The 22271-nt window shown below is 38.9% G+C and overlaps 1 protein-coding gene across 7 annotated transcripts in view; it reads right to left on the reverse strand.

Moving 5' to 3' along the window:
* The window catches only part of LOC117994871 (segmentation protein cap'n'collar-like), a 155891-nt gene that overhangs the window by 21580 nt on the left and 112040 nt on the right, over nucleotides 1-22271 (reverse strand). For all 7 annotated transcript variants that reach the window (XR_011238395.1, XM_069508484.1, XM_069508482.1 and 4 more), the window contains exons 8-10: nucleotides 3236-3387; nucleotides 1706-1785; nucleotides 688-767 (exon numbers count right to left, since the gene is read on the reverse strand). Coding sequence is in view for 6 of the 7 variants with exons in the window: in XM_069508484.1 (XP_069364585.1) it covers nucleotides 688-767; nucleotides 1706-1785; nucleotides 3236-3387 (312 nt within the window). In the remaining variant the exon portion in view is untranslated. The remainder of the gene's footprint in view (nucleotides 1-687; nucleotides 768-1705; nucleotides 1786-3235; nucleotides 3388-22271) is intronic.

Genomic DNA, 22271 nt, shown 5'->3' on the forward strand with positions numbered 1-22271 from the left:
CGCACAACTCAAACTACTGGAATGGGAAGTACCCTATAGGTTTCTTGGCAGACAGACAGACCACACAGTGATTCTAAAAGGGTTCCGTTTTTCCTTTAGAGGTACGGAACCCTAAAAACCGACCAAGTGCGAGTCAGGCTCGCGCAGTGAGGGCTCCCTACTACAGATAATTCAAAAACTATGATGCATAAAAATAAATGAAAATCTGTTTTAGAATGTACAAGTAAAGCCCTTTCATATGATACCGCACTTGATATAGTTATTTTACTTCGAAAATTGAAAATATTATTATTAGTTCATGACCACAATTTAATTTTTTTTGTGTGATGTAACCCTAAATTCAGGGTTCTCAGATTTTTCCCCTTATGTCTGCTATAAGACCTACCTTCCTGCCAAATTTCATGATTCTAATTCAACGGGAAGTATCCTGTAGGTTATGATTCCCTAGTCTTGATAGACTTGACAGAACAACAGACAACGAAGAGTGATCCTATTTTTTTTTTAATTTATAGACTAGCGCTTGGCTGCAATCAGACCTGGCGGCCAGTGATGATGCAGTCTAAGATGGAGCGCGCTTGCCTAGAAGAAGATTCACTCTTGACATGAAGGTACCCACATTATAATTGGAGGGTTATACGGGTTCCTTTATTCCTTTTGAGGTACAGAACCCCAAAAACCGAAGGTTACCTGGTAGTAGAGTCCATCGTGGTGCTGCGGATGATGGGCCGACTCCACTTTGTATGTGCCCTCCAGCGGTGCTGGGGCGCCTGTCACAATACCACACGTTAAACTCTGTTCAGTCTATTTCTAAACGAGTGGTCTAGCCACCTCAGAATAAACACCTTTAGAAGTAGCCCTAATGTGACTCTTACTGTTAGAGCGAGATAGCTAAATGCATATAAGCTCTTATTAGAACGTGACAAAATGATTGTTGTTGTCCTTATCACCGTGGCCACTTTTTTTTGGTTTGCCAAAATGTATTTGTACGTGAGACTTTGGCAAACAACGGGAAGTGAGGTTATGTTGACTCAAGTATTTTAAAGAAATAAATAATTTGTTTTGTTGTTTTTTGTTTTTGAAGTTATTTTGCAATGGGTTGCAGTATACTAGGTACCAATAGCCGATGGCAACGTAAAATAGACGGAATAACATTTCACAAGTAAGTACCTCTGCTTGAGCGAGAGGGACTGAGGGGGCCACGCTTGTTGCATATCTGTATATATCTGTGCTAGTCACAGTTCACGACAGTAAGGGAACTTCTAACAAAACGAGGCCTGCCAGTGACGTCAAGGCTTCTACGTCACTTGCAGACGTCATATATGACGCTAGGTAGCCCTAAGGTAGGTATTTCAAATCAAATCAAATCAAATCAAATAATTTATTCAAAATCCATCCATACTAATATTATAAATACGAAAGTGTGTCTGTCTGTGTGTCTGCTAGCCTTTCACGGCTCATCCGTTCAACCGATTTTGATGAAATTTGGTACAGAAGATAGCTTGCATGTTCTTGCCCGGGATGCAAGCTATGTATCTCTGTACTAAATTTCATTGAAATCGGTTAAATTAAATCGGTTAAGTTAAATCGAGCCGTGAAAGCTAGCAGACTGACAGACACACTTTCACATTTATAATATAATTATGGGTTTTTTTTTTACTTTTACTTTATAATATTACTATGGATTATGTATGTGTTGTGTTCTCACCATAGGATTCATGGTGTTTTTCGGGCACGGGAGGCAAAGGAGCGTGGTAGTTAGGTGCGTAGGCCGCCGCCGCTCCATGGCTGTTGACAACAAAAACATTTTATGACATACGATCAAGGGTGAAAAATGAAAAATGAAAATGAAAAAATATTTATTTACCATAGATCAATCAATTATAACATTGTGTTATGGTACCCACACTAGGTAGTCCTGTGTCGTGGGTACCTAATAGAATTAACAATAAACAATTAACCGGTAAATTGACGCTCGGTTTACTAGTCTACGTTCACTTAACTAAGGTAGGTATTTATCTAAGATTAAAAATAAGGTTACAGTACAAGCTATGTTAAGATTAATTATATACATTATTGTTTTAAGTATAGATTATTATCTAAATAGTAATGACAAAGTGCCCTTATGTTAAATGCAAGAAAAGTTTTTCAGTTTCATCGTAGCTTAAGGAAGCGAGCCATGATGCAATTTTAGATTTGGCTTACTTAATGGAACAATGCTTGATGTCACATATGCTTACTACTTTGTTATAAATAAATGATTCCACATATGGACTGAAACGTCTAGCAAAACAAGTTTTAATTTTAGGCATAGGGATCTTGAAGACACGACGGTTAAGCAATGTTTTGAACTCTTTAGAAGATTACATAGGGTATTCAACCTATACCATATAAGTGCCGCAAATTGCTATTGCGCAGGAACCATGTCTCATTAACATCGAAACGATGTCATTTTGACGTCAGCCGAAATAAAAATAGACCATCAGCAAAAAAATTTGTACTGGTTGCTCGAAACTTCAGTCTAGTGCTGACGTCAATAAAATGGCGACCACGCGCATTAGCAATTTGTGGGAATATACAACAGGTCAAGGTGCAAGGTCGGCATTATAGCATTTTTCGACCCCAACCCCAATCCACATTGAGTGGTCGGTCGCTATGTCGGTCACTCTGGTTCTTCTAAGCGTCTTCTTATGTCTTATTTGATCACGTAAAGAAACTCCAAGTATAGCTGCTCTCTATCGCCCGCTGAGTGACTCTGTACGGTACGGTATCTCCTACGGATGTCTCTACATGATCGAATCAGAAATGAGGAGATCCGTACGAGAACTAGAGCAGCCGACATATCACAACGGGTTGCGAAGCTGAAGTGGCAATGGGCAGGGCACACAGTTTGAAAAACCAATAGACGTTGGGTCCTAATGGCGACCTTGCACCAGAAAGCGCGGCTTTGGAAGACCTTCCAGCTCCTACTAGGTTATACGACATAAAACGAATTCGAGGTCCTGTCATCTCTACTGCGCGAAGACCTCAGCTGTGCTAGTGACGTCTAGCCCACAAGGGGGGAGAGTGAGCATAAGGGACAAGGAGGAGACATAAAATAATTTGTAGGGAGTCAAGAAGGCGCCCCGGGAAAACGCCAAAAGCAAGTACCGAACGGGCGCCCTCCCGCGATTTAGCCCATATAGCCGAGAGGTTGGTGGGGCCACGGGAGGTGGAGGGTTGCTCTCCTGTACGTTACCTGATATTATGCGGATGCGCGTGCGGGTGCGGATGCGGGTGCGGATGCGAGTGCGGATGCTGGTGGTAGGGCTGGTACTGGTCTGGCGGAATGGTCAGAAACGAGGCGAGGTCATTCCACCTCTGCTCTACTGACATAGAGCGCATCAGCGACTGAAACAAAAGAAAAAAATTGTCTATTACATGTACATCACTATCACTACCCATATTATGTATAAATGCGAAAGTGTGTTTGTTTGTTGGTTTGTCCTTCAATCACGTCGCAACGGTGCAACGGATTGACGTGATTTTTAGGGTTTCGTACCTCAAAAGGAAAAACGGAACCCTTATAGGATCACTTTGTTGTCTGTCTGTCTGTCGGTCCGTCGAGAAACCTACAGGGTAATTCCCGTTGACCTAGAATCATGAAATTTGGCAGACAGGTAGGTCTTATAGCAGACATTAGGGGAAAAATCTGAAAACCGTGAATTTGTGGTTACATCATACAAAAAAAAAAAAAATTATGGTCATGAACTAAAAATTTTTTTTTTAATTTTCAAAGGAAGATATCTAAGTATACCAAGTGGGGTATCACATAAAAGGACTTCACCTGTGCATTTTAAAACAGATTTTTTTTTCATTTTTATGCATTATAGTTTTTGAATTACCATGCAAAATTTCGAAAAAATACGACTGTAGTACGGAACTCTCGTTGCGCGACCCTGACTCGCGCTTGGCCGGTTTTTTGCATGGATATGGATAAAGACCTGGAGAGTGACATATGCTACTCTTTATCCCGGAAAATCAAAGAGTTCTCATGGGATTTTTAAAAACCTAATTCCACGCGGACGAAGTCGCGGGCATCAGCTAGTAGATAAATAAAAACAGAAAAACTGTGACTGATACAAGTAAACAAAAATACAGCTAAATTAACAGTATTATGGAAAATTACACACGAAACAGTAAAACAACCACAAACTTTGCGCACGCGCAGCTTTCCTTGACGCGTAAATATTGGTTGTGTCAACACTTGTCAACACACGGACAGCGCGCACGATTATATTAACGGTGTTTGTGTAATCTACGATTTTATAACCTGTGTTTTTAGACATACGACACGACCATCGTCCATCATCATCATCATGATCAACCCATCGTCGGCTCACTACAGAGCACGGGTCTCATCTCAGAGTGAGAAGGGTTTTGGCCATAGTCACGCTGGCCATGCGCAGATTGGTAGACTTCACACACCTCTGAGAACATTATGGAGAACTCTCAAGCATGCAGATTGCAGGTTTCCTCACGATGTTTTCCTTCACCGTCAAAGCAAGTGATTGAACCCCCGACCTCCCATTAGAAGGCGGACGTCCTAACCACTAAGCTATCACAGCTATAGCTATAGCGACACGGTCATACGATGTTATACTATTCCGCAGCAGAAACGGCTGAAACCGGTAAAGGGCGCAAATATGCCTGTCTTATCGAGAGTTACAGTACACGCCCAAAAGTGATGAAAATCGATCTTTAGAAGGAGATAGCAGATTTGTAAAGCACTGTCTCGGTCGTTGAGACAACGCTCTACGCAGCCGAAATCCCTTTCTAAAGGTCGATGAACAATATTTTCTGGCAGCTACTGTATGTCGCTTTTGATTAAAGAGTTCTTACTAGCTGCTTCACTAATATTTTTTCAAGATCGTTCGACCGACGTACGACGAATCGTAGAATATAAATGGACTCCTATCAAGAATTATAGATCGAGAAATAGGATTTTCACGACTACCTGCGATATTACGCGGTTGCCGTCAAAACTTTATGATTACGAATACATACACAATAATGACCCTTTTGGGACCTGTGCTAAGGGCCCGTGCACACTTTTAATCAAGCTTATTTCGGAGCTCCATCTAGAATTTTCGTAGCTGAGAACAATTTGTTTTATTTAAAACTAGCTTATGCTCGCGACTTCATCCGCGTGGACTACACAAATTTCAAACCCCTATTTCACCCCCTTAGGGGTTGAATTTTCAAAAATCCTTTCTTAGCGAATGTCTACGTCATAATAGCAATCTGCATGCCAAAATTCAGCCTAACCGGTCCAGTAGTTTGAGCTATGCGTTGATAGATCAGTCACTCAGTCAGTCAGTCACCTTTTCACTTTATATATTTAGAAAATACCGGCCAAGTGCGAGTCAGGCTTGCGCACCGAGGGTTCCGTAATACAGTCGTATTTTATCGTCATTTTGCACGATAAATCAAAAACTATTATGCATAAAAATAAATAAAAATCTGTTTTAGAATGTACAGGTAAAGCCCTTTCATATTATGATACCCCCCCCACTTGGTATAATAATCTTACTTTATAAGTTGAAAATACTAATTATTTGTTCAAACACTTTTTGTTTTTTTTAGGGTTCCGTACCTCAAAAGGAAAAACGGAACCCTTATAGGATCACTTTGTTGTCTGTCTGTCTGTCGGTCTGTCAAGAAACCTACAGGGTACTTCCCGTTGACCTAGAATCATGAAATTTGGCAGGTAGGTAGGTCTTATGGCAGACATTCAGGGAAAAATCTGAAAACCATGAATTTGTGGTTATATCACACAAAAAAATTAAATTGTGGTCATGAAGTAATAATTAGTATTTTCGAAGTAAGATAACTATATCAAGTGGGGTGTCATATGAAAGGTCTTTTCCTGTGCATTCTAAAACAGAATTTTATTTATTTTTATGCATCATAATTTTTATATTATCGTGCCAAATGTCGAAAAAATACGACTGTAGTACGGAACCCTCGTTGTGCGAGCCTGACTCGCACTTGGCCGGTTTTTTGTGATGTGCGAAGCCTCCCGGACTGAAACCTGTATAATGTAAAGGAGCCTTTAAGGTATTGTAGGTACAATTAATAAGAAAGTTTACCATGAGATATGTCACATGATATGCGTATGTCATAAATTGAACCGATTTCCATAAAGTTATTAACTATGCGAATATAATCATAAAAATTAACTACTGTGTACGACGGATTTGTCAACTTTTATAGGTTTTAGAGATTATAAAAAAATTGTCAAAAGAGTAATAGACCTTATTTACATTTTTTACTAGCTGCCCTGGCGAACTTCGTTCCGCCTAACAGTCGATTCAAATTTTTTAAATTTTTCTCTCCGTAAGAACCATCCTCGTACTTCAAGGAATATTATAAAAAAAGAATTAGCTAAATCGGTTCAGCTGTTCTCGAGATTTGCGACACATTTAGTGATTCATTCTTAGGGTTCCGTACCTCAAAAGGAAAAACGGAACCCTTATAGGATCACTTTGTTGTCTGTCTGTCTGTCTGTCTGTCTGTCTGTCTGTCTGTCTGTCAAGAAACCTACAGGGTACTTCCCGTTGACCTAGAATCATGAAATTTGGCAGGTAGGTAGATCTTATAGCTGACATTTGGGGAAAAATCTGAAAAAAATTAAATTGTGGTCATGAACTAATAATTAGTATTTTCAACTTTCGAAGTGAGTGACTATATCAAGTGGGGTATCATATGAAAGGTCTTCACCTGTACATTCTAAAACAGATTTTTATTTATTTTTATGCATCATAGTTTTTGAATTATCGTGCAAAATGTCGAAAAAATACGACTGTAGTACGGAACCCTCATTGCGCGAGCCTGACTCGCACTTGGCCGGTTTTTATATTATAGAAGATTAGAAGAAGATATAACTAAAGAACTTAGAGGAAATATATGCCATACTAAAAGATGCCCGCGACATCGTTCACCGTCATGATCAACCCATTGCCGGCTCACTACAGAGCACGGGTCTCCTCTCAGAGTGAGAAGGGTTTTGGCCGTAGTCTACCACGCTGGCCAAGTGCGGATTGGCAGACTTCACACACCTTTCGAGAACATTATGGAGATCTCTCAGGCATGCACGTTTCCTCACGATGTTTTCCTTCACCGGTAAAGCAAGTAATATTTTAATTAGCTACTTAACAACGCACGTAATTTCGAAAAGTTAAAGGTGAAAACCCCCGATTTCCGATTGAAGGCGGACGTCCTAACCACTAGGCTACCACAGCTTAGGATTTAGGTATCATCTAGTAATAATAAATGTTATGTCATTATCATCATCAGATCAACCCATCACCGGCCTACTACTGAGCACGAGTCTCTTTTCAGAATGAGAAACGTTTAAGCCATAGTCCGCCCGCCCAATGCAAATTGGCAGACTTCGAACACCTTCACTTATGGCGAACTCTTAGGTTTGCAGGTTTCCTCACAGTGGCTTGCTACTTATTTAAAGCAAGTGATATAATAATAAAGGGTTTTTATTTTTGGCACGGAGCTCTAATCTAATCTAATCTAAATCAGCCTGTGCTGTCCCACGTCTGGGCAAGATCTCCCTCCGATCCTTCCACCATTTTCTATTTCGTGCCTATTCAGGCCACGTAACTGTAAAGTTATCTAATTCATCACGCCAACGTCGCCTCGGCTGACCACGCTGGCGTTGATGATTCTGGGGCGTCCAAAAAGATTTTGCCCATAACTCATGTGGCATACGGCACACATGTCGTGCCCAGTCCAATTTGAGTGAACCGGCTGCAAGGTCAACGTCAGCTACTCGCGTTTTGGAACGTATAGCAGAATTCCTTACGCGATCTGCTAGTTTTATACCTAGTATGCTGCGTTCCATGGCTCTTTGGCAAACCTTGAGCTTGGACTTTTGAGAGTTTGCAATGAACCAAAAACTTAAATTGCTGTAATCCGCTGAAACAGGTCGAATCTGTATGGTGCAACATGCAGCTTGCGAAATGCACCGCCCGCCCTCCCACTGCTAACCATGCAGTAAAAGCAGCCACTAGGCAAGCAACAAGCACCACCACACAAATCCCAAAACACACTCGACGCACGTTTCACCCCGACCCCAGAGCATTCTCAGGAGATGTAGACCTTATTGCAAAGCAATTGTGCATTGTAAGGTCTAAAGTTTTTGGTTCATTGCATATCATTGGAGTTCCGCAAAGTAACGCCTGCTTCTATACAACATTTTGAGAGTTTCTCAGGGACCAAGTCTGAGCACCACACGTGAGAGTTGGCACGGAACTCTAAAAACATTAAAACAGTGTTAAACGCTACATATCCGCGCCCCCATTTCTGCTCGCGTGCCACTAAGCACACATACACAAAGTATAACTACTTATATTTGTCAAGAGTTGAACTAACATGAGTTTTCACTGCGCTGGCAAAACCGTTCGGTCAAGTGTTAGCATTACTTCTGCTTAACTGTAGCTTATTTGGAGTGCTTTTTTAGCGTTCCGTACGAAAAAAGTAACCAAAAATTGAATCTCAATTAAAAAAACACGACAGCTCTACCAAAAACGAACCAAAAAGTAAAAAATTGTAGTAATGAAGCGGACCAACAAATTCCTGAAAGGTTGACAACTCATCGGCAGTTCCTCTGGTGCTGCAAATGTTCATAGCCGGCGGTAATCATTTAACATCGAGTGATCCGCCTCGTTTGCTCCCTATTCGGGTTTTTTTCAACACATTATAAAATAAAATAAAGACTAGCGCTTGGCTGCAATCAGATTTGCTGGCCAGTGATGACTGATGTTGCAGTGCGCTTACCTAGAAGATTCACTCGAAAAAACCGGCCAAGTGCGAGTCAGACTCGCGCACACATTTTGCATGATAAATCAAAAACTATTGTACTTAAAAATAAATAAATATCTGTTTTAGAATGTACAAGTGAAGCCCTTTCATATGATACCCCACTTGATATAGTTATCTTACTTCGGAAATTGAAAATACTAATTATTAGTTTATGACCACAATTTAATTTTTTTGTGTGATGTGACCACAAATTCACAGTTTTTAGATTTTTCCCCTTAAGCCAGCTATAAGACCCACCTGCCTACCAAATTTCATGATTCTAGGTCAACGGGAAGTACCCTGTAGGTTTCTTGACAGACAGACAGACAGACAACAAAGTGATCCTATAAGGGTTCCGTTTTTCCTTTTGAGGTACGGAAACCTAAAAACTGAGTTATGTGCGTTTTAAGTAATTAAATATCACTTGCTTTAACAGTGAAGGAAAACATCGTGAGGAAACCTGCATGCGTGAGAGTTCTCCATAATGTTCTCAAAGGTGTGTGAAGTCTACCAATCCGCCCTTGGCCAGCGCGAGCGTGGTGAGCCAAATCTTTCTCATACTGAGAGGAGACCCGTGCTTTGTAGTGAGTTAGCTATGGGTTGATCATGATAATGATAAAGGGGTTAAAATAGGGATTTGAAATTCGTGTAGTCCACGCGGACGAAGTCGCGGGCATACCTAGTATTGTAGTATGTACACTCTTATAACTAAGTACCTACCTACCTTCGCAAACAAGCCATAGTTTACCTGCCCCGCTACCGTTCAGATGGCAGATTTGAATTTCTCTTATAATCTTTGTCAAGTGTTTGCAAAAGTGTTTGTCATTCGTAAACTTTGAGGTTTTTTAAGGTTCCGTACCCCAAAAGGAAAAACGGAACCCTTATAGGATCACTTTGTTGTCTGTCTGTCTGTCTGTCCGTCTGTCTGTCAAGAAACCTACAGGGTACTTCCCGTTGACCTAGAATCATGAAATTTGGCAGGTAGGTAGATCTTATAGCTGACATTTGGGGAAAAATCTGAAAAGCGTGAATTTGCGGTCACATCACACAAAAAAAAAATTGTGGTCATGAACTAATAATTAGTATTTTCAATTATCAAAGTAAGATAACTATATCAAGTGGGGTATCATAATGAAAGGTCTTCACCTATACATTCTAAAACAGATTTTTATTTATTTTTATGCATCATAGTTTTTGAATTATCGTGCAAAATGTGAAAAAATACGACTGTAGTACGGAACCCTCATTGCGCGAGCCTGACTCGCACTTGGCCAGTTTTTTAATAGCCAATCTCTTCTGATTTTCTTACTTTTACCAGATTTTTGTGTAGTAGAAAATTTGCTTATTTGGTTAAAAAAATTGTACCTAATGAAACAAAAAAAATTGTTTTACTTTATACAGCGATCGGATCGAGCGGATCGGATGAGTGCGTGATACAGCGATCACGCACTCATCCGATCCGAATCTGTAAAAATCAGTGCCTTTATTATAAATGGGAAAGTTTGTTGGTTTGTCCTTCAATCACGTCGCAACGGTGCAACGGATTGACGTGATTTTTTGCATGGGTATAGATAAAGACCTGTAGGGCGATTGTCTAAAACCTGCATCAATCATTATTACAATCTCAATTGTTTTAATTGGCTGAATTTGTGCGATTCTTGTTGCAACAATGTATTGTGGCCAATAGTGAGCGAGCATTAACCAATCAGAGATGATTGCGATCGTGACATTGTAGCTGTCAAACAACCGCGGTAGGGCCCCTGGAGAGTGACTGGAGGGTACTTTTTATCCCGAAAAATTAAAGAGTTCCCACGGGATTTTTAAAAAACCTAATACCATGGGACGAAGTCACGGGCATCAGCTAGTACGGATATAAAAAATATCTACGACATATCTATGTCATAAGCAGCTTATGACATAGATATCCGACATAGCATAATAACAGAAACTAGGAATCAAAGCGTAAATCTCGCCCGACTTCACGACACGTGTAGAAACAAAAGTTATTTTTTACTTTGTAGTGGTTTTGAAGTCGGTTTTTTTTTTAATTTTTTTTTAGCGGACTCGGATTGGATGTGTGCGTAGCCGCAGTTACTATGTTTTTACTTTTTACTACCATCAAAATATTTATCAAGTATACTCTACCTCATTTTGATTGTGGAAGCAAAAGGAGGGAACCGCAAAATGCCATGCGATCTGTTGATTTTGAATTAAAGTAAAATGAAATTAACTCTTCACACGCATTACAGTAAAGAATTAAATGTGTGAAGGGGTCTTAACACAAATATCCGTGTCAATCCGCAGAAATTACTACTCAACACAAGAAATATATCTGATTTGGCTTAAAATGTTTATTTTGAATTGAAATAAAATAATATAAACTCTTTACATACATTACAGTGAATAAGCCATGTGAAGGTCTTAACACAAATATCCGTCTCAATTCGCAAGAACTAATCTTCAGTCCATTGTGCTATTGTCTATTGGACAAAGTTTATTTAGTGTCATCCAAACAGCGATTGAAAATTCGATTATATGGCCACTATTATTCTATTGTGACTTTGGTATCTTTTTACATTCGATTCTCAGTTAATAAAATGTAATGATAAGTAGGTAAGTTTGATATGTATGTCGAGACATCACAATGACTCTACCTGTAAAGTGTGTAACGTATGGAATTTTACTTCCACTTGCTCAGAATTGCTACATTACTGAAGAAAGGATATCGCTAAAGAGGACTGCTATCGGGTCTTTACTAGCCGCACGTAACAATTTCCAAGAGGACTGTAATGGATGGAAATCGCTTGGCAGTTTCATACAGATGACGAGCTTCTTTATGGTGTAGACTAAAATAAATTGAGTTTTTTTAGGTACACGATTTTATTAATATTCACATCACTATTCAAAGGCTTCGGTCTTCAGGTACTAAGGGATTATGGACTAAAATAACTCTCGAAGCTTCCCGAATGTCCCAGCGTACATGTGTGTTAAGACCCTCAAAGGCGGAACGTACGTCAGGCGGCCATCTTTTATTGAAGTGTCAATTGGACGAAAGCATTTGACACAATATGGTAATGGCGATAAAATGTGTAAGTTTCACAAATTTGTTAAAATAGACTATAATTAATTCACTCTACGACCTCTCGTTGCTCTAGGTTCGATTCCTGGTTGAGTAAAATTAAAAACATATTCAAGACTAGATGATGCCCCGCTACTTCGTCTACGTGAACTACACAAATTTCAAACCCCTATAGACTAATATATTACTTCAAACCCCTATTTTAATTTTCCTTTCTTAGCGGTCGTCTACGTCACAATAGCTATCTGCATGCCAAATTTCAGCCCCATCCGTCCAGTAGTTTGAGCTGTGCCTTGATAGACCAGTCAGTCAATCAGTGAGTCAGTCAGCTTTTCCTTTTATATATTTAGATTAAACTGATGGTTCCTTGTATATCATAAACTTCCCCAATAACGCCTGCTTCTATCCTACATATATAAATCAGTAAACAGACAAACAGACACACTTTCGGATTATGGCTTCGTAGTATGGACGTTAGGCTACCTTGCAACGTCAAACCTCTATTTTACCGCCTTAGGGGTTGATCAAAAATCCTTCCTTAGCGTCATATTAGCTACATGCATGCCCAGCCCGATCCGTCCAATAGTTTGAGTTGTGCGTTTATAGGTCAGTCAGTCAGTTAGTCAGTCAGTAAGTCAGTTTTCCCTTTTTAGGGTTCCGTACCTCAAAAGGAAAACCGGAACCCTTATAGGATCACTTTGTCACTGTCTGTCAAGAAACCTACAGGGTACTTCCCGTTGACCTAGAATCATGAAATTTGTCAGGTAGGTAGATCTTATAGCTGACATTTGGGGAAAAATCTGAAAACCGTGAATTTAGGGTTAGATCACACAAAAAATATTAAATTGTGGTCATGAAGTAATAATTAGTATTTTTAACTTTCGAAGTGAGTGACTATATCAAGTGGGGTATCATATGAAAGGTCTTCATCTGTACATTCTAAAACAGATTTTTATTTATTTTTATGCAGCATAGTTTTTGAATATCTTGCAAAATGTCGAAAAAATACGACTGTAGAACGGAACCCTCATTGCGCGAGCCTGACTCGCACTTGGCCGGTTTTTTATATAGATTAAAGTTATGGTTCCTTGTATATTATGAACTTCCGCAATAACGCCTGCTTCTATCCAACATGTGATGTGAAGAAGTAAACAGACAGACACACTTACGGATTATGGCTTCGTAGTATGGACGTTAGACGACCTTGCGGCGTACTCAAGGCGTTATAAAATTATAGCGTCCAAGCGGTCGTTTGTCGCACGCAAACCACTCTGTTCACATAATGACATATGCACTTAATCACCCCATCATACAAGTAACATACTAATATATTGTAGATCTATGTCAGGTTTAACTAACATCTTACTATACTCTATCCATGGAGAGGAGTTAGTATAGGGCTCTCTGTTACGCAATCTCATACAAATGACAAAGACAAAAAAAACACAGTGGGTGTTAATTATATTGAGTGGCCAAGCAATTATCAGTACCCTTATTATAAATGCGAAAGTGTGTTTGTTTGTTGGTTTGTCCTTCAATCACGTCGCAACGGTGCAACGGATTGACGTGAATTTTGCATGGATATAGATAATTACCTGGAGAGTGATATAGGCTACTTTTTATCCCGGAAAATCAAAGAGTTCCCACGGGATTTTTAAAAACCTAATTCCACGCGGACGAAGTCGCGGGCATCAGCTAGTATAATAATATAAAATAATAGTGTGCAAATATTTTAAGCAACAATAAGCTGTGATAGCCTAGTGGTTAGGACGTCCGCCTTCTAATCGAGGTCGGGGGTTCGATCCCGGGCACGCACCTCTAACTTTTCGGAGTTATGTGCGTTTTAATTAATTAAATATCACTTGCTTTAACGGTGTAGGAAAACATCGTGAGGAAACCTGCATGCCTGAGAGTTCTCCATAATGTTCTCAAAGGTGTGTGAAGTCTACCAATCCGCACATGGCCAGCGTGATAGACTATGGCCAAAACCCTTCTCACTCTGAGAGGAGACCCATGCTCTGTAGTGAGCCGGTGATGGGTTGATCATGATGAAATATTTTAAGGTGCCTATTCACTCTGGTTTTTCTTTCACAGCTGAAAATCAGCGTCCTGCATCTTATGTGTGTTAACGCATATGATGCAAGACATTATGCTGAACTGTACACCCATTTGCGGTGGTCTCACAGATGAAAACGTTACATTTGTACTTTGTTTTTATCTGTGACACCAACAACAAATAAATGCATTTTCTTTTTAGGGTTCCGGGTTTTCTCAAAAGGTAAAACGGAGTCCTTATAGGATCACTTTGTTGTCTGTCTGTCTGTCCGTCTGTCTGTCAAGAAACCTACAGGATACTTCGGGTTGACCTAGAATCATGAAATTTGGCAGGTAGGTAGATCTTATAGCTGACATTTGGGGAAAAATCTGAAAACCGTGAATTTAGGGTTAGATCAAAAAAAAAAAATTGTGGTCATGAACCAATAATTAGTATTTTAAATTTTCTAAGTAAGATAACTATATCAAATGGGGTATCATATGAAAGGTCTTCACCTGTGCATTCTAAAACAGATTTTTATTTATTTTTATGTATCATAGTTTTTGAATTATCCTGCAAAATGTCGAAAAATACGACTGTAGTACGGAACACTCATTGCGCGAGCCTGACTCGTACTTGGTCGGTTTTTTCTTTCTTTCTTTCTTTTGTCCACTTACGAGAACCAAACTACGTTTATATGGGGAGCGCTCGAGAAACTTCTCTTAATAAATACACAGTAGTTGTCCTCTGTGTCCTTTAATAAGGTAATTATTACCTAAATACTAACATAACCCAAGTTCAATATACATGTTAACTACATACAATTTAGATTTCAAGGTCCCAAATTCGGTTCCCGGGCGCGGTAATTTTATAATTCACAACAATAGAGACACAAGAAAAAACCGGCAATTTTGGCTACAAAACACCAAAAAAAAACGCCAATTTTGCGCGGTTAGCTACTGAGCTGTAATTTGCTTGTTAGTTTTTTGTTACATAATGATTGATTAGTGTTTTAGGTTCTCTATACACTATAAGAACTTCTGATAAGATATCATTCGTCCTATGGAGGTCTATCAAAGTCAAAGTCAAAGTCAAAGTCAAATGATTTATTCAAAATAGGTAATAAATTACTCTTTTTGATAGTCAGATGTTGGACTTGTAAGATATAGTGGTGATAATTATTACGCAAACTTAAAACTAAAGCTACGAGGGTTCCTAACGCGCCCGGGTCTGAGAAGAGCCCACAAAAAACTTCTGATAAGATATCAATCGTCATATTGAGATCTATCATTGGTCTATCCATCCATACTAATATTATAAATGCGAAAGTGTCTGTCTGTCTGCTAACCTTTCACGGCTCATCCGTTCAACCGATTTTGACAAAATTTGATACAGATATAGATGCCCGCGACTTCGTCCGCGTGGGTTTAGGTTTTTAAAAATCCCGTGGGAACTCTTTGATTTTCCGGGTTAAAAGTAGCCTATGTCCTTCCCTGGGATGCAAATATCTGTACCAAATTTCGTCAAAATCGGTTGAAAAGATGGGCCGTGAAAGGCTAGCAGACAGACAGACAGACACACTTTCGCATTCATAATATTAGTATGGATTATTATTATAGATTATAGATAAGGATAATAGAAACGTAAGAATAAGTACTAAGTTAAAATGGAGAGAAGTGTAATTAGGGTATTATGGATCTGACATAGTCACATAGTGATTAAAAGATCCCAAAAAATTTTGAAAAAAAAAAGAATTACAGATATAGATTTAAACTAATCGTGCGAAGGTTGGGTTTTAGAATTAAACTGCCTACGTACACTAATTGCAAGTTTTCAAAATCATTCCATCAGGGCAATTTATATTTCAATTTATTATAGACTAGCTTATTTCCGCGACTTCGTCCGTGTGGACTACACAAATTCCAAACCGCTATTTTACCCTCTTAGGGGTAGAATTTTCAAAAATCCTTTCTTAGCGGATGCCTACGTCATAATAGCTATCAGCATTCCAAATTTCAGCCCGATCCGTCCGATAGTTTGAGCTGTGCGTTGATAGATCAGTCAGTCAGTCAGTCACCATTTCCTTTTATATATTTAGATTACTATAAATTGCTTAATTTCGCGATTCTAACTTTAAAACTGACAGACTTTCATACAAACTTCAAACCCCTATTTTACCCCTTTAGGGGTTGAATTTTGAAAAATCCTTTCTTAGCGGACGCCTACGTCATAATAGCTATCTGCATGCCGAATTTCAGCGCGATCCGTCCAGTAGTTTGAGCTGCGCGTTGATAGATCAATCAGTCAGTCAGTCAGTTAGTCAGTCAGTCAGTCAGTCACCTTTGCCTTTTATATAATATTAGTATAAATTGCAAAATTTCGCGCTTCTAACTTCAAAACTGACAGAGTTTCATACAAACTTCAAACCCCTATTTTACCCCTTTAGGCGTTGAATTTTAAAAAATCCTTTCTTAGCGGATGCCTAAATCATAATAGCTATCAGCATTCCAAATTTCAGCCCGATCCGTCCGGTAGTTTGAGCTGTGCGTTGATAGATCAGTCAGTCAGTCAGTCACCTTTTCCTTTTATATATTTAGATATAGATTTAAACTAATCGTGCGAAGTCAGGTCGGATTTTAGAATTAAGCTGCGTAGGTACCTACACTAATTGCAAATTCTCAAAATTATTCCATCAGAGCAATTTATAATCCTATTTATTATAGATCTCGGCGCCCGTTTATTGTAACTTTAAAAGCTCTAAACGGATTTTGATAGTACTTTCACCGATAGAAAGCTCCACTTCTAAAATATACGAGTATTACGGCTCTTAGAAATTATGCTCAAGTAGATACTTGACGAACTGAGAGTGCAACATTACTATAACGTGTATATGTTATGCCATGATAGCCTAGTGGTTAAGAAATCCGTCTCCTATTCGGAAGGCTGGGGGTTCGATCCCAGCATACACCTCTAACATTTCGGAGTTATGTGCATTTTAAGATTTTTTTTATTGAAAAGATATACTAATATTTTAAATGCGAAAGTGTATTTGTGTGTTTCTTTGTCCTTCCTTCACGCCCTAACTAAACAACCAAAGAGAAAATCAAAGAGTTTACACGGGATTTAAAAAAAAACCTAAATCCACGCGGACGAAGTCACCGGCATCAGCTAGCTAGTATTACAACAAAACTTAAAGCTAGCCTTATCTAGTTACTGTACAAATCACGCCCGCGTTGAAAGGTGCCAAGGATATACTGGCTGCATTTCCGCGCTGGACAGCCAGGGTGATTCTTTGCGCAAAATGAGCCAGCTGTCACCTGTTCCTGTCACCAGATGAGGCTATTAATGAAATGTCTCGTAAATACTTTTTAGCACTAAGACTATGGCCTTAAGGTCTCCACGGCAAACGGAACAAAAATGTAACTCTCGATAAGAGAGGCATACCTATAGTCCGCGACAGGTTGAGATGGCCATCAATCAGGGTGGGGACAATCCACAGACCCGCGCTATCCCGCATCAGGTTAGTGCGGGGGCTGTGCCAAAATCCAAAGCCCATACCCCAGATGTCTACATCATAATAGATATTATATGAATGCCAAATCTCAGCTCGATACGTCCAGTAGTTCGTGCTGTGCGTTGATAGATCAGTCAGTCAGTCATTTATATAGGTAAGTTATACCTAGGTCTGCAATAAAAACACGGTTTCTATTAATTCTAGGGCACACTTAAATATTATATGTCTCCGGCGTGTAATTTGTAATGACGCGCTAAGAAAATTGTTCCCAAGACCATTTACTGGCGTAATTGTCTTGTAAACAACCTTTATTTTTAATGGAAATACTAACTTTTTATACTTTAGTTTAGTAGACTTTAAAGGCTACAACTCAGAGACTAATAAAAAATATGGTACCTTACTTTTTTTTAAACTAGGGCTGGAACCCAGAGCGATAACAGGAAATAAAAAAATAGCAATTAAAAAACTAATTTGTTTAAAAAAAGATTGTCACTTTTTCCACAGCTTTAAAATTAAAATTATAAAGATAGAGAACCTTAATTTAAAATAACTTAGGTTTTTAATGGTAGAGTTGATTTAACTAGGTAGGTAATTTAATAAATAAATAAATAAAACACTGCTATAAAATATGTTTTGTAAACTTTACAACTGACACTTTTCGCGCGCTACAATAAGAACTTTGTATACAACCTTATAAGGAGCTACCCATAAAGTTACATGATAAGAAACCTTTTAAAAAATAAAGAAACTCACCTGATATTCGAGCAAATCCATTTCATAAAAAAAGCACTTATCAAACTAAAATAAATTACACTTATACACTTAAATAACTTTAATATTGCACTAAATTCAGACTGTCCACAGAGTGGGTTATAATATTGCACACATTTCATAATCAGGTACTTAAGGACAATTAAAAAAAAAGGGGGCTACATTATCTGTTTAAAAAAAGAACTGTCACTTTTCCAACTCCCGCGCGTTCCATGTTTAAAAACGCGGCGACCGCGATGGCTCGCGTACAGCACTCGTATACCGTAATGGTCATACTCTCTTAAAAAACTTAAAGCTAATATGCGTCTGTGAAATCGCCAGAATCGGCCATTTTCTAACGGTACAGCCGTAAGGAGAACTAAGCCGTTGCTTTCTTTAACATGGAAGCAATTACACACGTCAATTTTGTACGACTTTTATTATTATTTTGACACATGCGATTTTGTCACTTATTGGTTCGTAGGTAGAATTAAAATGGCGTACGCGTTTCGGTGGATTGATGTTTTTGATTAATAGAGTTGGACTGGACAGTTGCTAATCGTTAATTTTTAATCGGCGCTAATAGAAAATGTAAAATTAATTTATATCAGTGCATTTTCATTTATTTTGATTTTTAGGGTTCCATACCTCAAAAGGAAAAAAGGAACCCTTGAAAATGAAAATGGAAATGAAAATCTGGATGAATAAATCTGAAAACCGAGAAATTTTGGTTACATTACACAAAAATATTTAAAATGTGTTCATCAACAAATAATTAGTATTTTCAATTTTCAAAGTAAGATAACTATACCAAGTGCGGTATCATATGAAAGGGCTTTTTACCTGTACATTCTAAAACAGATTATTTATTTATTTTTATGCATAGTAGTTTTTGATTTATCGTGCAAAATGTCGAAAAATGTCGCCTGTAATACGGAGCCCTCGGTGCGCGAGTCTGACTCGCACTTGGCCGGTTACATAGTCTCTATTATTCAAAGTTTTTTACTAGTTTTAGTTACAAAAAGAAGGACGCCTGCTATGATTACGTTTATGATCAGAGAAAGATAATGTTAAACTTCAGATAGCGAAAGCTCATACAATAAAAAGAATTTTCCAAATCGGTCCAGGCGTCTTCGAGTAATCGGGGAACATACATAAAAAAAAAAAAAAGATTCCGGCGAATTGAGAACCTCCTCCTTTTTTGACGTCGGTTAAAAAGTGCAATTTAAAAAGTGAAGACAAAGTATGCGTGTTTGTGTGTATGACACATACTTACGCGACACAGACTACATAGATATATAGGTTTAGGCACCTTTTGACACCTTCGAACGTGCTTTAAAAAATGGCGGCCCGTTACCAAGGTTGTGATCCGAAATTAAATTTTTATGATTTTTCTGTATTCGTAAAAAATCACGCAACTTCGTCAATCATACTAAAATTCTATCATCATAATCTGTTGTATTTATAGATTCCTATATACCGTACATTTATTTTATAGAAATCATAAAAATGTTACGCTCGCTTCGCTTGTACAGATTTTCTTATTACCTACCTCTATTTAAATCACTACGATCAAAGTCTAGATATTATAGAGATTTCCGACACTAAAAAAAATTCTAGACGCGAAAAAACCGAGTATAACCTAGTTAATTCTTTTTACAGTCAACTCCAGCACTTAGCAACTTTTTTTGAAAATTAAACCACACTTAATAATTATGTTAGGTATAATTAATTTATCGATAGTAGCAGACCAGTGAAAGTATAAGCTATTGAGCTGTAAGTACTTATTAAACGTGTAAAAGTTAGCACTTATCATCCGGCAGCACAGCTTAGCAATCATACAGTTCGGAAGACGGTCATACAACGGTCGAGGCTAGTCGATACTGACGAGAATTACCAAGTACCAAACGTGATGTGATGAGCTGGTGGTTAAGTCGTTCGCCTCCTATTTGGGAGGCCTGGGGTTCGTTCCCGGGCACACACCTCTAATTTTTTGAAGTTTATTAAACAATATATATATATATATATATATAACAATTATAATATAATAATTATTTCTTTGTATACCGTTGGCTTCCTATTAAGTTAAATTAAAATAAATTAAATTCAATAAAATTAAACTAAGTATTAACGGTGAAGGAAAACATCGTGAGGAAACCAGCATGCTTGGGAGTTCTCCATAATGTTCTCAAAGGTGTGTGAAAGTCTGTCAATCCGCACTTGTCATGCATGGTAGACATGGCCAAACCCTCATTCTGAGAGACCCATGCTTCATACTGGTGAGCCGGCGATGCAGATGGGTTGATGATGGAGGGGAGTTTAACCGGTTTCAATGTATCGACTATACCTACGTTCGGAACTGTATTTTTGTTAAACTGTGGCCAAACTTAACGTAGTTAAACTCAGTACGAATATCTGCGTAAGTAACTGTTCCACTATCTCGGAATTAGAACTAGATTAATTATTATTATTGTATCAGAATGTATGGACTATTCACCTAGGTTCGTCCAGAACTGTACTTTTGCTAAACTGTGACAAAAGTAAACGTAGTTTAAACTTGGTTTCGCTAAGTATATCTACGTATAATACGCGACAGGTTGAGATGGCAATCGGGGAGGGAACGCCCCGCACACCCGTAGAGCCCCCGCGCTAACCTGGTGCGGGCGAACGCGGCTGACGTGCGGGTGTGCAGGGCGTCACCCTGCCCCACACCCCGATTGCCATCCCGGCCTGTCACGAACTGTAGTTAAACTCAGTACGAATATCTGCGTATGTAACTGTTCTACTATCTAGGAATTAGAACTAGATTAATTGTAGCTTTGTGGAGTTAAACCGATTCCGATGTGGGTTAGTTGTGATTTTAATGGTGAGAAATGGTTTTTTTAATGTCGTCTACGTATTTTACTATTTTCGGGGAAATTACTCCTCACGTCGTATTGCTGAAGGTCGTGACGCCATTCCATCTACCACAATTCTTTATTATACGACTCAGACTCAGACTACATTTAGATCTCAGACATAGTAAAGTCTGAGATCTAAAGCCGTGGCCTAGCAGTTAATACGTTCGCCTCCTATTCAGGAGGTCGGGGGTTCGATCCCGGGCACGCACCTCTAACTTTTTGGAGTTATGTGGGTTTTAAGAAATTAAATATCAAAAGTCAAAAAGTCAAAAGTCAAATGATTTATTCAAAATAGGTAATAAATCGTGTAGAAACCAAAGGGGTATGGGTTTACTAAAAACTGCCATACCCCTTCCAGGTTAGCCCGCTATCATCTTAGACTGCATCATCACTTACCACCAGGTGAGATTGCAGTCAAGGGCTAACTTGTATGTGAATAAAAAATAAATAAAAAAATTACTCTTTTTGATAGTCAGATGTTGGATTTGTATGATATAGTGGTGATAATTATTACACAAACTTAACTAAAGCTACGAGGGTTCCAAACGCGCCCAGGTCTGAGAAGCTATCACTCGCTCTGACGGTGAAGGAAAACATCATAAGGAAACCTGCATGCCTCAGAGTTCTCCACAATGTTCTCAAATTTGTCTGAAGTCTGTGACTATGACCATGGCCATAACCTTCTCATTCTGAAAGAACACTCGTGCTCAGTAGTGAACCAGCGATGGGTTAATCATGACGGCTAAGATCTATGAGCTTACTTTGACTTTGCTCAGACTTTACTTATAGACTTTACTTATAGAAGCCTCTTTCTTTCTTCGCTCTGGGCTGGTTTCCGCACTTAAACGTTTCCGTCTGTTGTGCGTGCATTTCAAGAGGCTGTACGGGAGCGGTGTGCAGGCTCGACCGTACCAAAGGGGAGATCTCCCACCGAGCGGTTGGTTGTGCTCGGTAGCGCCAGCTGGGCCTTATAGAAGCCTCAATAGCTCAACGGGTAAAGGAGTGGACTGAAAACCGAAAGGTCGACGGTTCAAACCCCGCTCGTTGCACTATTGTCGTACCTACTCCTAGCACCAGCTTGACGCTTAGTTGGAGAGGAAAGGGGAATATTAGTCATTTAACATGGCTATTATTCTTTAA

Source organism: Maniola hyperantus, chromosome 28 (assembly GCF_902806685.2).
Source record: "Maniola hyperantus chromosome 28, iAphHyp1.2, whole genome shotgun sequence".
Classification (NCBI taxonomy): domain Eukaryota; kingdom Metazoa; phylum Arthropoda; class Insecta; order Lepidoptera; family Nymphalidae; genus Maniola; species Maniola hyperantus.